The sequence below is a fragment of the Lagopus leucura genome, unplaced genomic scaffold (genome assembly GCF_019238085.1).
Source record: "Lagopus leucura isolate 7727_CA_CO unplaced genomic scaffold, USGS_WTPT01 Super-Scaffold_810, whole genome shotgun sequence".
Lineage (NCBI taxonomy): Eukaryota > Metazoa > Chordata > Aves > Galliformes > Phasianidae > Lagopus > Lagopus leucura.
In genome coordinates, this window is record NW_024962261.1 from 8,452,263 (window position 1) to 8,464,177 (window position 11,915).

Sequence of the window (11,915 nt, forward strand, 5' to 3'; positions counted from 1 at the left end):
AATAAAACAGATATAGAGTTATTCAGGTTCAGAGAAGGGCCACAAAGATGACCAGGGGGCTGGAGCAGCACTCTTACGCAAGAGAGACTGTGGGAGATGAGCTTGTTTAGCTGGGAGAAACGAAGGCTCTGGGGAGACATCATTACAGCCTTTTGAGACAGTACTTGAAGGCAGCTTATAAGCAGGAGACATATCAACCTTTCATATGGGAACAGTGATAACAATAGAACAAAGAATGGCTTTGCATTAGAAGAGGGGAAGTTTAGATGTTAGGAAAACTTTTTTTCCTAAAAGAGTCCTGAGAAAGTGAAACATGCTGCCCAAATAAGTTGTGAACACCCCAGCCCTGGAGGCATTCAAGGCCAGACTGGATAGCACCACAGGCATCACGATCTAGTAGCTGGCATCCCTGCCTACTGGAAAGTTGGAACTCCATCATCCTTAAGGCCCTTTCCAACCAAAGTCGTTCAATGGATTTCATTATATTTAAATGGGGGACTATTTCTATATGACATTTTGAACACACAAACTGCACATGTACTGCAGTAACAAAATATGTTACTGAAGCCAAATTGCATGCTTATGGTCACAAATTTTGTTATTCTAGGATGCGGTACAAAAATGGAGCAAATTCTTCTTAGTGATGTAATGCCAACTTACTACTCTCACCTCTTATACTACTTTTTTTCCTCTTCTCCCCAAGACATCCTTTTTTTTTATTTAGCTAGACCATTCCAGACCATTTTGTAGTAATCACAAACAACTACTCTGTTTTTAAAAAAATGTATGATAATAAGGTAAACGGCTTTACTTTATTGTTCTCTCCATAATACTTGTTTTTAAGCTATCACATTATTCTAGGCCTTCAGAACTTGAGAATCCAGATGAATCTGAGAAACATTCAGTTCAAAATTCAATGAATAGATCAAAATGTGGAGGTCTAAACCATTTTCAGTATTTTAATATGAAAATATTCTAGTATCTTCCACTAGGCAACTAGGCAAGATCCTTTCTAACTATGCAACCGAATCCTCAAAAGCAGAGCCATGAACATCTAGAATAAATTGAGATAAGCAGCACTACTACTTAATAGATCAATTCTTGTCATTGGTATTTCAGCATAAAAATGCAAGGTCCTACGAGCAATGATGTTTCTAAATATGGGTACACTGCAGAGCAAACAGCACTAGGTTTCATCCTGGGTTTTTCCAAATGACTTCTTCAACAGACTACGTCAAGAATCAGCAGTCATTATAAAGCATTAAGCAAAGACAGACTTTGCAAACCTGCAGTGAAGCAAATTCACTTTACCTTTAAAGCGTAATCTTTGCCACTTCCAAGATCTTGAGCTTCATAGACAAACGCAAAACCACCTGCAAGACAACAACACTAAGTCATTGATTTTCAGCTCTCAGGTAAGCCAATTTTTTATTTGAACAGACACAACACACGGAAATAGAAGCTCTTTTGAATCTAAGAAATAAACACATTGTTTGGTACCAACAGTATATGTAAACTACATATCACAGCTGAAATATTCTTGGCAGTACTTGCTTTCTTTTGCACATGTCAAAGCCACACCAATTTGGTTACTGTCCTCTATTTTGTCAGTCTGCATATGTAGATCTTTATTTTTTTTTAAAGCATGCATATATAAAACCAAGATTCAATTCAAATTTAAAAATTTTCACTAAACAACTGTTTGTGGAAGTGTTTTTTGTTTGGTTTCTGTTAGCCTTTCCATAGAAAGGCAACAATGAAAGGAGAAAATTTTACAAGATACTTTTTAAAAGATGTGGGATATAAATTGGTACAGTCATAGTACTGGTCATTACTTTTTCTCTGTCCATGAGGTAGACTCATACGAGGCCAGAGTTATTTGTGCAATTCAGTGAGATAAAGGCTTTTAAAGAAGAACCTCAGAAAGTGTCACATGGATGTCACCACCCACACATTTCCTGTTACCTTGCCACTAACATCAACAGCAGGATCTGCATGAATGACAGGCATCTAGATATCGTGTTTTCTTTAAAGAGATTCCATATAGAACCAGCAAAAACAAAACATCCCAATAACAAACAGAAAAAGCAACACACTACAGAAGAGTCAGATCATCAGTGATACCTGAGATGACAGCAGCCCTTGCTAGAGTCAGTCCTGCCATACACCACTCATGTTTGTATTGTGTTTACCATTTCCTTCAATTCATTTTCTAACAGCAGTTTTGCTGCATTCTGTAGTAGTAGTGCCAGCATTCCTAATGCCCCCAGTACGAGTGTTCTGGTTAACAATTACAAACACGCACCTCCATATGGGTGCAGGGGATAAAGCACACCATCTGTATACCACAGATGGAAGTACACAACACCACAGAGAGTATTCTTCAGACAGCTATCTGAAACAATATTGCTCCTTTTTGAATAGGAACATTTGCAAGAAAACCACAATTCTGCATGGCACTGATCAGCTATAACTATCAATAACAGACTTCACAGCACTGGCAAAGCAAGCAAGATAACCTGGTCATCCTCAGAATGAAACTCAAGTGTTGAGAAGCCACAACTTTTGATTAGACTTCCTAATCAAATCCCTTCTCATGCTTGAGAGGTATGACCCATGTTCAAAGACCAAAGCTCCAAGTGAGCTGCAAGCACCAGTAACAATCAGTGCACACATGAGCACCAGTCACCATGCCCCAGCAGCATGGCCTCCATACCCTTGTTCTATTCACAACCCACAGACCTCTTATACGGAAGTACCATTAGCCCTACAGAACTTAGTTTTCCACACACATACTTCAGCATTTTTCTGGTTTTATTCTATTAACTCCAGAAATTCAATGCTGAAAAACAGATATTTTAGATTACTAAGTTGGGATACACTTATCTTCAGCATGGTAAGTCAAAGTATTTTTAAAAAAGACACCAAAACACTGATAGAGGACTATTTTGTATATGATTTATCTCACAGAAGAAAAAGACTCTAATTTACTTAAAGATTAATTTTCCCGTACTGTGATCTCTGCTCCAGAAAAATTACAAGATGAAAAAGAACACTTTGATAATTTATTATTTAACCCATAAAACAAGACAGCAGTTCTCAAGTTAACATTTCACTGCTAATGAAATACTCCTAGGAAGATTTTATTATGCACTGAGAGGCAATTGGAATTACTAGTGAATTTGCTAATTGATCTTTAACACACTGTGAGAGCCCTTAGAAGCACTGCCTAATTACTTAACATAAAACTTGCAGAAATTTATTGGTACAAACTTAGGAGACACTGAAAAATATCAGTTTACGTTTAGTGCATCAACTCAAGCTTCTGCTTACTGCTAGAAAGCAACTTGAAGTTCTCTACACTTGATATATTTTTACTTCATCAACAAAATAGGAAACAATTTATGAACTCTTGTAACTGTTTCTGCTACCCCATCACACTCTCCACAAACTGCTTTTACAAAATAAACTCACTAGAAATACTGAAGGAATAAGATATATTTAAACAGTGCATAATTTTTAAGTACATAAGCAGTTTTGTCAACATCTTACATTAACTATTAAATTGTCATCCCATCTTTCAGATACACGCTCTAAAAAGTAAAGGTATTTTATTACGTACTCATTCAGCACAGAGCAAGTGTGCCTCTCCCTCTTCAGTTATAATGAATAATACTAATACAATACTGAAGCCAATTTAATTTACCCTCTCCTTGCAGTAGCATTCCTGGACAGAATAAAGGAATGACACCAAAACAAGTTCCTGTAATTCACTGATGGTCTGACATTGACAGTTTCTCAATTAATATTTTGACAGCTCAGTGAGCAGGTTTTATTATTCCTACAGGACAGGTGGAGACAACAAAATTTCCCTATTCATCACCATTGAATGTCACTATTAACAAGCAAACAAGCATAAGGCTTACTGTAAGTGATTCTTTGTCCTAGACAGGGAAAATGGACAGCCAGCAACACCCAGCATTTAGAAAACAAACTTGCAGTGTTACTACACAAATATGCCAACTTTCAGGATTGAGAAATAAGACACTAATTTCTGAGGACTACCGTTTAGCCTGCTCCAATCACCTATTCCCAACCACTCTTACAAGGTCAAATATGCAGGTGTATTGATAGCTGAACCAGCCACAACAGCCTGAGTTCCTCAGCTATCTCGTACAGAATGATACAGGAAGTTAAGCATTCCTGAACAAAGGAGAAGGACACTTAACACAGTAAAACTCAAAGTCAACAGAAAGCATCAGAAGACATCTGCCACATGTAATTGGACTTCATGCATCCAGACTGCCTGGTAAGAACAGATGTTCATGCAGTGACAAAAACAAGTACAAAATACTGAGACTGGTGAGTGATGCGTGGGCATATGAAAGATGTAGCCCACATGAAAGCAAAAAAGATACTACCATATTAGTCAAAGTAACCAACTAGCCATGTAATCAATATTTAGTTAAGTAGAATTTCATGGCAGTATGAGACTTAACTGGCAGACCCCAAAGAACCATAACAAGCACTGAAACCAGAAGTACATGAAGGGCAAGAAGAGAGTAAACGTAAAGGCACTGACTCACTTCCTCTAAAATTACTTAGCCACAATTAACTATTGAAATGTTGAAGTAGAAAACATAGAGGCTAACCAGTTCCTTCAAGTTAGTTTACTATTAAAAGCAAATGTCTGATCTGAGAGATGCCATGAAGGAAAACATGAGGGAAGAAGCAGAAGAGAGCAAAGGTGATTCCGAGCAAGAGAAGATCGGTAGCTGAAATGAAATAAAGAGCAACTCAAGTACACAGTGTGGAGCTAGTAACAGCGATGGAAATTTATAAAGATTATTTTTATTTATGAAGATTATTAACTTTAATATAGATTGTGAAATAAATCATCAATCTGCTACTAACCTAAGGATTGAAGAAAGTCTTCTGCTCTGGATCATTTTAACAGGGAGGATGACAAAGATACCGACTGACCTACCTCCCTCAAGGTGAAAATCATGGTGTGGTTGAAGTAAGAGCAAGTGGAGATTCCAAACCTAGTCACAGAAACAGCCTGGACAATGTCACAGGAGACACTGAGTTTGAGCAGAAAATGGATAGGCTCATAGATGCAAAGCAGAAGCTTCAACTCACCAGCCAGCGAGGCAGTGGCACAGGCTGCCCAGAGAAGCTGTGGCAGCACATACCATGGGCTCAGACCCACTCCTGCTGCAGCATTTCTGCATAACAGTGAGGGAAGCACACTTACGTGAACTGTGTAACTAGTGTCTTGGTTTACAGTGTGGGTGCACATACATTTACACCAGTGCAGACAGACACTGGAAAGAGCAGCTGGAAAGAGCTGCAAGGTGCAAGAACAGCCAAATTAACCCCTGCCACATTGTATTCCATAATGCTAACCCACAGGCTCCACTCACACCAACTAAAAGCAAAGGAAATTGTACTGCCTTACAGAAAAGGTCATCTCCACACATCTCCTATCCAGATACATTTCACTGCAGATTTGAAATGTAAATTCTGAAAGCCCCACTTGAATTTCCGCTGTGGAATCTGCCATGAAAACTCATTTAAAAGAAAAAGACTTTCAATGTGTTTAGCACTGGAGGGGCTGCTCTTAAGCCACAGATATGCATTTCTGAGAAATCATCAAGCCCAAGGCTCAGGGTGAGTTGAAAAGTTCAATTTCTGCAACAAATCATACTAAATCCAATACACAAACATTCCTGATCTAACTCTAAAAACAGCAGAAGAGAATGGAACATTTATTCCACCACATGTAAGTTTCCTACTGAAAAATCGCTGAGTTTTTTTTGTGCGTGATGGTTTTTCTTCCTTTGTTTTTATGTTGGTTATTGCTGGTTGTTTGTTTTGAGAAAGTGATTAACAAAGCAAGACTCTTGCAACAGCTGACACACACAAATTGTCCCCAGAAGACTTCCAGGTGTCAGCACAAGTTCACTATTGCAATCTGCAGTTGCATGAATACTGAATATACCAAAAGATTGTTTTAGCACCGCTGTGTTGGGTAGAAAGTCTTACCTCTTAGCACACACAAGCTGTTAAGAGTGGTTTCAGTCAGTGAAAGGGAAAGTAAAACCTTTAATACCAAGGCAAATAAGGAACACCAGAAACTGGTGACAACGCATGTTATGAGGGTTAGACTTAAAGCACATCTCTATATGCTTGAAATCATCTAACCGGCATCTCTACTCCAACATTTTAGAAGGTGAGCTGCTGCTCAAGTACGAAATACTTGCTTCAGAACCAAGAATTAAATATTTCTCTTGACAGTACCTGCCTGGCCAGCTTTTCCTTTGCTGTTCCTTTGCTCAATCCTAAAAAAACAGCAACATAATGGGCAAAGTTCATGAATTATGTATAAATAATAACAAATTTCCCATTTTTCATCTCAAGACAAGCCTCCAACGTTCCTTCTGGTTGAAGACAAAAAAAATTCCTCTGAAAATAAGCATATGATCCTAATTTCTACTAAAATCTAATTATCGCGCGCGCGCACACACACACACCAAACACTGTATCTATCTCAGAATAGGCTACCAAGCAGTGTGCTACAATGTCTATCCGAAAATTTTCACTGAAAGTGAAAACTGCCCCAAAGAAGCCCAGTGCGGGGTAGTTGTGTCTGCAGACTTTCCTGTACTTCTACTCCCTTCTTGTTGGCAAAACCTTGAGACTGCTGATACATCTGCATTCAAGGAAATTCCAAGCCTTCCACTTTTGACTGCAGAAATTCTCTTTCAGAAGTTACATGCTTTCATTTCCTCCCTGACCACAGGGTCCTAAGCGATGTGTCCTGCATTCTGTGTAGCAAAGATTACCAAAACCTCACATTTCACACTGCAATAACACAATGGTCTTTGAGGCCAGCCAGCTGGTCAGAAATCACTAATGCAGTTTTACAAGCTTATGGAATCATCAAGGTTGGAAAAGACCTCCAAGATTACCTAGTCCAGCTGTCCACATCGTTGGCCACCACACCATATCCCTACGGATCATTCAGGGGGAAGCTCTTTACTATGTGAGTAGTGAGGTGCTGGAATAGCCTGCTCAGAGAGGCTGTGGATGCCCCATCCCCGTAAGTGTTCACTGCCAGGTTGGATGGGGCCTCGGGCAGCCTGGTCTGGTGTTACATGCAGAGGTTGGTGGCCCTGCTGGTGTCAGGGCGGTTTGAGATTCCTGATCTTTGAGGTCGCTTCCAACCCGGGCCATTCTGTGATCACAACTATGTGATTCTTGAACAACTCCACAGATAATGACTCCACCACCCCCACTGGGCAACCACATCACCCCTGCCAGGGTTAGGTAGGGTGGCAGTCAGGGAAAGGATCTGCACCGGAGGGTGGTGGGCATGGAATGGGCTGCACGGGGCAGCGGGCACGGCCCCGAGTTGCTGGTGCTCAGGGGGCATTTGGACACCGTTCATAGGGTTGGATTCTGGGGGGGGTACAGTGCGGAGTCGACAGTGCGGATCCCCGTGCGTCCTTCCCAGCTCAGGTCCTGCGCTTTCAATCCAGTACCGTGACAAGGCGCTGGCTCCACAAGGCACGAGGAAACGACGGCACCGGCAGCCCCCCGCCCCAGCCAGCCGCTGCCGAGCACCGCCCGCCCGCGGCTGGCCCCGCAGCTGGGGGCAGCGGCCCGCGGGAAGGCCTCCCGCAGCGCAGCGCAGCGCGGCCCCGCCCGGCCGCCGCCATCGCGTCCCGGCCTTACCCTCCGCGATGATCCGCCTGATGCGCAGCTTCATCTCGCCCATCTCCACTGTCTGCCCTACGAAGTCGTTCTGATCGCGGCTGGCGGCCCCCAGGGTGCCGGGGCCCGCCAGGAAGTCCAGGGCGGACTGGAGAAGCGACATGGCTCCACCTGGCTTCGGCCCGCGCTGCCCGGGCAGCACGGAGGGAGAAGAAGTAGGGAGGAGAGAGGTGGGTGCGGGGGGCTCCGCCGAGCTACCGACCGCGGCGTGGGACGGCCTCCTCAGCCACCGTACCCTCAGCTCCGGTCTGCTTCCGGGAACGCTACGTCACTTTTGACCTCACGCCGCCACCTCCCTCCTGCCGCCCCTCGGCCCGGCGCGCCGTGCGGTCGGACACGCCCTCTCTCTGGAACCCGCGCCCCTTCTGTAAAAGCCACGCCCCCCCCCCGGGGAAGATCGCTTTGCCGCCCTTTGCGGCGGTTGGGTTTAAGGTCCGTGCAGTGAGACTGCTTGCTAGTGGGAGGAGCGCTGGAAGCCACAATGTCTCCTCCGAAAGTCCTGTCCTCACTTCCTGTCTGCTGCCTTCAATAGCTATCGCTGATGCAGTCACAGTCGTCATCAAGTTCCTTGGGGGCTCAGATAGCTGTGCTGGTTCTGTCCCGTGTTGATGATGAGTAATAAAGTGGTATTTCTCAGTCAGCCTCCACAAACTGACGACTTGCTGTTCTTCACATAGGAATCATAGAACCATAGAGCAACCCAAGTTGGAAGGAACCCATAACGACCACTGTTTGCAGCCCCTGGCTCCGCACAGTGCCACCCAAAACTCAAACCCTACATCTGAGAGCAGTGCCCAAATGCGCCTTGAATTCACTGAGCTCAGGGCCGCTGCCACTGCCTTGTGCAGCCCGTTCCATGCCCACCACCCACCGGTGCAGACCCTTTCCCTGACCCCCACCCGACTTTCCCCGATGTAGTTCCATGCCTTTAATTTGCACTTATGGGTAAAGTACAGCTGCATGGCTGTAATGCTGTGCTTCCTTCACTGAGCTGTAATGCCTTAGTAATCAAGAAGTGTGGTCTTAAGCAGTAGCAGATGTGCAGTGAGATTGCAATGTTTTTTGCCTTTTACGAAAGAAAAAATAATGTTTATTAAAGTTGGATTATATGGAGAACTTCCTTCTATTTGTAACAGAAGTCAGCTGCTGTTTTTGATTCGACCTCTAGGTAAACAATGTCTTTTACTGTTATAAGCCATACCACTATCAGCACTTAGAGAACAGCAGACTCTGTATTGACATCAGGAGCATCCTACCTTCAGCCTGTTTTTGTTTTTGACTTCTTCAGATTTGTTTTTCAGGCAAAGGCTAGAATTATTTGAGACTAGCAGACACTGTTAGATAGGCTTACTACACCATGCCGTTCAACAAATTTTGCCCTTGTCCTAACTTAACCTGCACATTCCTCTTTTAAGAATCATTCACATAAGGCCCCCACTGGAAAAGGAACAGGATCTTTGTGAGGAACCAGAGATTCAATTCTTCTGCACATAAAGGTTTGGATTTTGTTAGCATCTTTCTGATTCCCAGAAGAAGAACTGCATCAAAAGGGGAACATGAAACAACTGGAGTTTAGACTTTAGCTTAAATGAAAATTGAGACTTCTTCCTTATCTTCAGTAACAGACTGAATGACCCAGGCTAGTGACCTCCTTTCTTTTTTCTTCTTCTGCCAACTCTCTTTAACAGTTCCTGATGGATTCTCAACTAAGTGTCATGTTCACCCCAGCACAAAAGACACAGCTCAAAAAACTTGAAGAAACCACTGACAAAACAGCAGACGTATCTCTTTCAGCAGCAGTACAGGCTCATGCCTGTTTGAAATACCCTTAGAATCTTGCATAAGTCTTGGTTCCCTGTCAGTATGTATGTGCATCTTTGAAGTATAAAAAATAGCAAATTGATTTTATTTAAACTTTCATTTTGTACTACATCATCTAGAAAAGTAATTTGATGTGGCTATTGAGAAAGGATCTTAGCACAAGAAGTAAACAACTCAAAATTTCAGTGAAAAAATTGCATGCAAATAGGCACCAAGCATGACATCTACATTACATGACAGATTCCATTGGGAATTCGTTATAAGAAAGATTGCAGGAAAGTAACCATTTTGCAAGTAAAGGAATTATAAGGAAAAAAAAAAAAAAAAAAAAGTAGGATAAGAAGCAAGAATGCTACACTTGGAAAAGTCAGGATAGATTTCACATCCCCAGCTACTACAGATATGCTAAGAGAGGTTTGTCTTAGTTAAGGTTTTCCTGGACAAAAGTTGGAAAGAATGACAGTGTAATATCTCACTTCCCATCTTTATTCAGCTGAGTTGACAAGCAGACTGCGAAGTAGGACAGGGTTTGGAATATGTGCAACTGTTTCAAAAAATCTCTGCAGTAATGAAGTTAAGCTTTTTTTTTTTTTTTTTTTTTTTTTTTTTTTTTTTTTTTTGGTATAATGTGTAATACTTCAATTTTAACAGTACTTGGCCAAAAAGATTAACATCTCATTTGTTATTTACACATCTTGAGAGTCTTCTGGATGTTTTCGTTGAAAGTTGATAAAGGCAGTAAGGCCTACCTGTTTTTATGTTGGCATCCTGGAAAGCAGAAGAAAACAAGGCTAACTTGCATGCCAGTTCTGACAAACAGAACGGACTGCTACAGGACTGTTGAGATCCTGATGAGAAAGTTATGCTCTTGTCTTCCTATTTTTATTCTCATCCACTCCTCTTCCTTCTACAGCCTCACCCAGAAGAAGCCAAGAGTACTTAGACCAAAAGTCTTGGATGGGGAAGGTAGTAAAGAAGAGATTTCCTTTTTGACCTATCGTAAGGTCAAGGCAGTGGAGAGCTATAAATTGAGGTATTATTAAATGACAAGTTTGTTCTGTTTACTAGCATTTAGTAATGATATGCACTTTTATTTCCATATCAGTAATTGCTTTCAGCTCATTAGGAATTAAATGAATTAAAGAGTAATGAATAAGCATTCCATTTTGCATCTTTCTGTAGCATTTAAAAGAAATACAGCTAGCAAAATGAGATACATAATGTCTGCATGGACCTAGATAAGATTTATTAGGCTGAGCTCAGCTTGTATTTTTTGATGCAGTAGCTCTCATGAAATACTCTGAAAGCATGAGTCATTAAGCTAATTCTGACACAAAGCAAACAGAACAGGTTTTGACCTTTCTTAGTATTAATGTCTGCATTTCGCCTGCAGAAACACTTCATCTCTTCTGAGATGAGAAAGACAGGCACTTTCATAGCTGGGCTGGCACTTCTGTTTTGTTCTGTAGTTGGCTTGTCTAAGTTTGAGTGAAACTATGCCTTTTTGAAAGCTTTAGGCTTAATTCTGCCTCAGGGACTCTCATAAAAGCCATTAGATTTTGGAAGTGGATATCTAAATTCATTATTTGATTTATTTTTTCCCTAGAACTGCAACTAATACCTCTACATGTTATACTCTATGTTATACTCAAATAATTTTACAATAACATGTTTCTTTCATACATGTAACTTTATTATCAGAATATCCATGCAGCAGTTACACTGTCATGTGTTTCACTCTGGTGTGTGATTATGGTTTATTTCTTACATAGATTATGAGCCACTGTATTTTGAGAGATTTACATAACATATTGTAGCCATGCATTTCAAAGAAGAGCCTGCTTATTTGACATTAAATTAACGTGTATAATAAAGCAGCACTTGCAACATTTGGAGATACAAATATTTTGATTGATCCCTCTATATAGGCAACATTTTAATTTAGCTAAATTTTCAGCAATCTTGCTGCTCATGTCTGCTCTGGGCATCATTTTTCATTTCTGAAGCCACAGTTTAAGTAATTCATTTCTAGAATGATAATGGGAACATTTGAAAAGATGTTCATTGATTTTGTGGAGAAATTGCTTCATCTCTGGTATTGTATTAAGCACAACAAAGCACACATCTTTTACTGTTCTTGAGGAAAACTTTACACTGGGCAAATTAGCTACCCCATGATAAATAGTTATTAGAAAATCTGTTAAAATATTTAGATAGAAGCTCTGGAGATTAGATATGTAGTGCTACTTCCTGTATACAAGCCTTCTCATATTTTCCAGTCCTTAAAGAAAAAGTGAATGACTTTGAATTCTTTC

At 41.2% G+C, this 11,915-nt stretch overlaps 1 protein-coding gene across 1 annotated transcript in view; it reads right to left on the reverse strand.

Annotated features, from left to right (window-relative positions):
• Window positions 1–8,032, reverse strand: part of GAK (cyclin G associated kinase) — a 67,855-nt gene extending 59,823 nt beyond the window's left edge. The window contains exons 1-2 of the mRNA XM_042866223.1: window positions 7,741–8,032; window positions 1,312–1,373 (exon numbers count right to left, since the gene is read on the reverse strand). Coding sequence (XP_042722157.1) covers window positions 1,312–1,373; window positions 7,741–7,882 — 204 coding nt within the window. The 5' untranslated portion in view covers window positions 7,883–8,032. The remainder of the gene's footprint in view (window positions 1–1,311; window positions 1,374–7,740) is intronic.
• Between the last annotated feature and the right edge of the window lie 3,883 nt (window positions 8,033–11,915).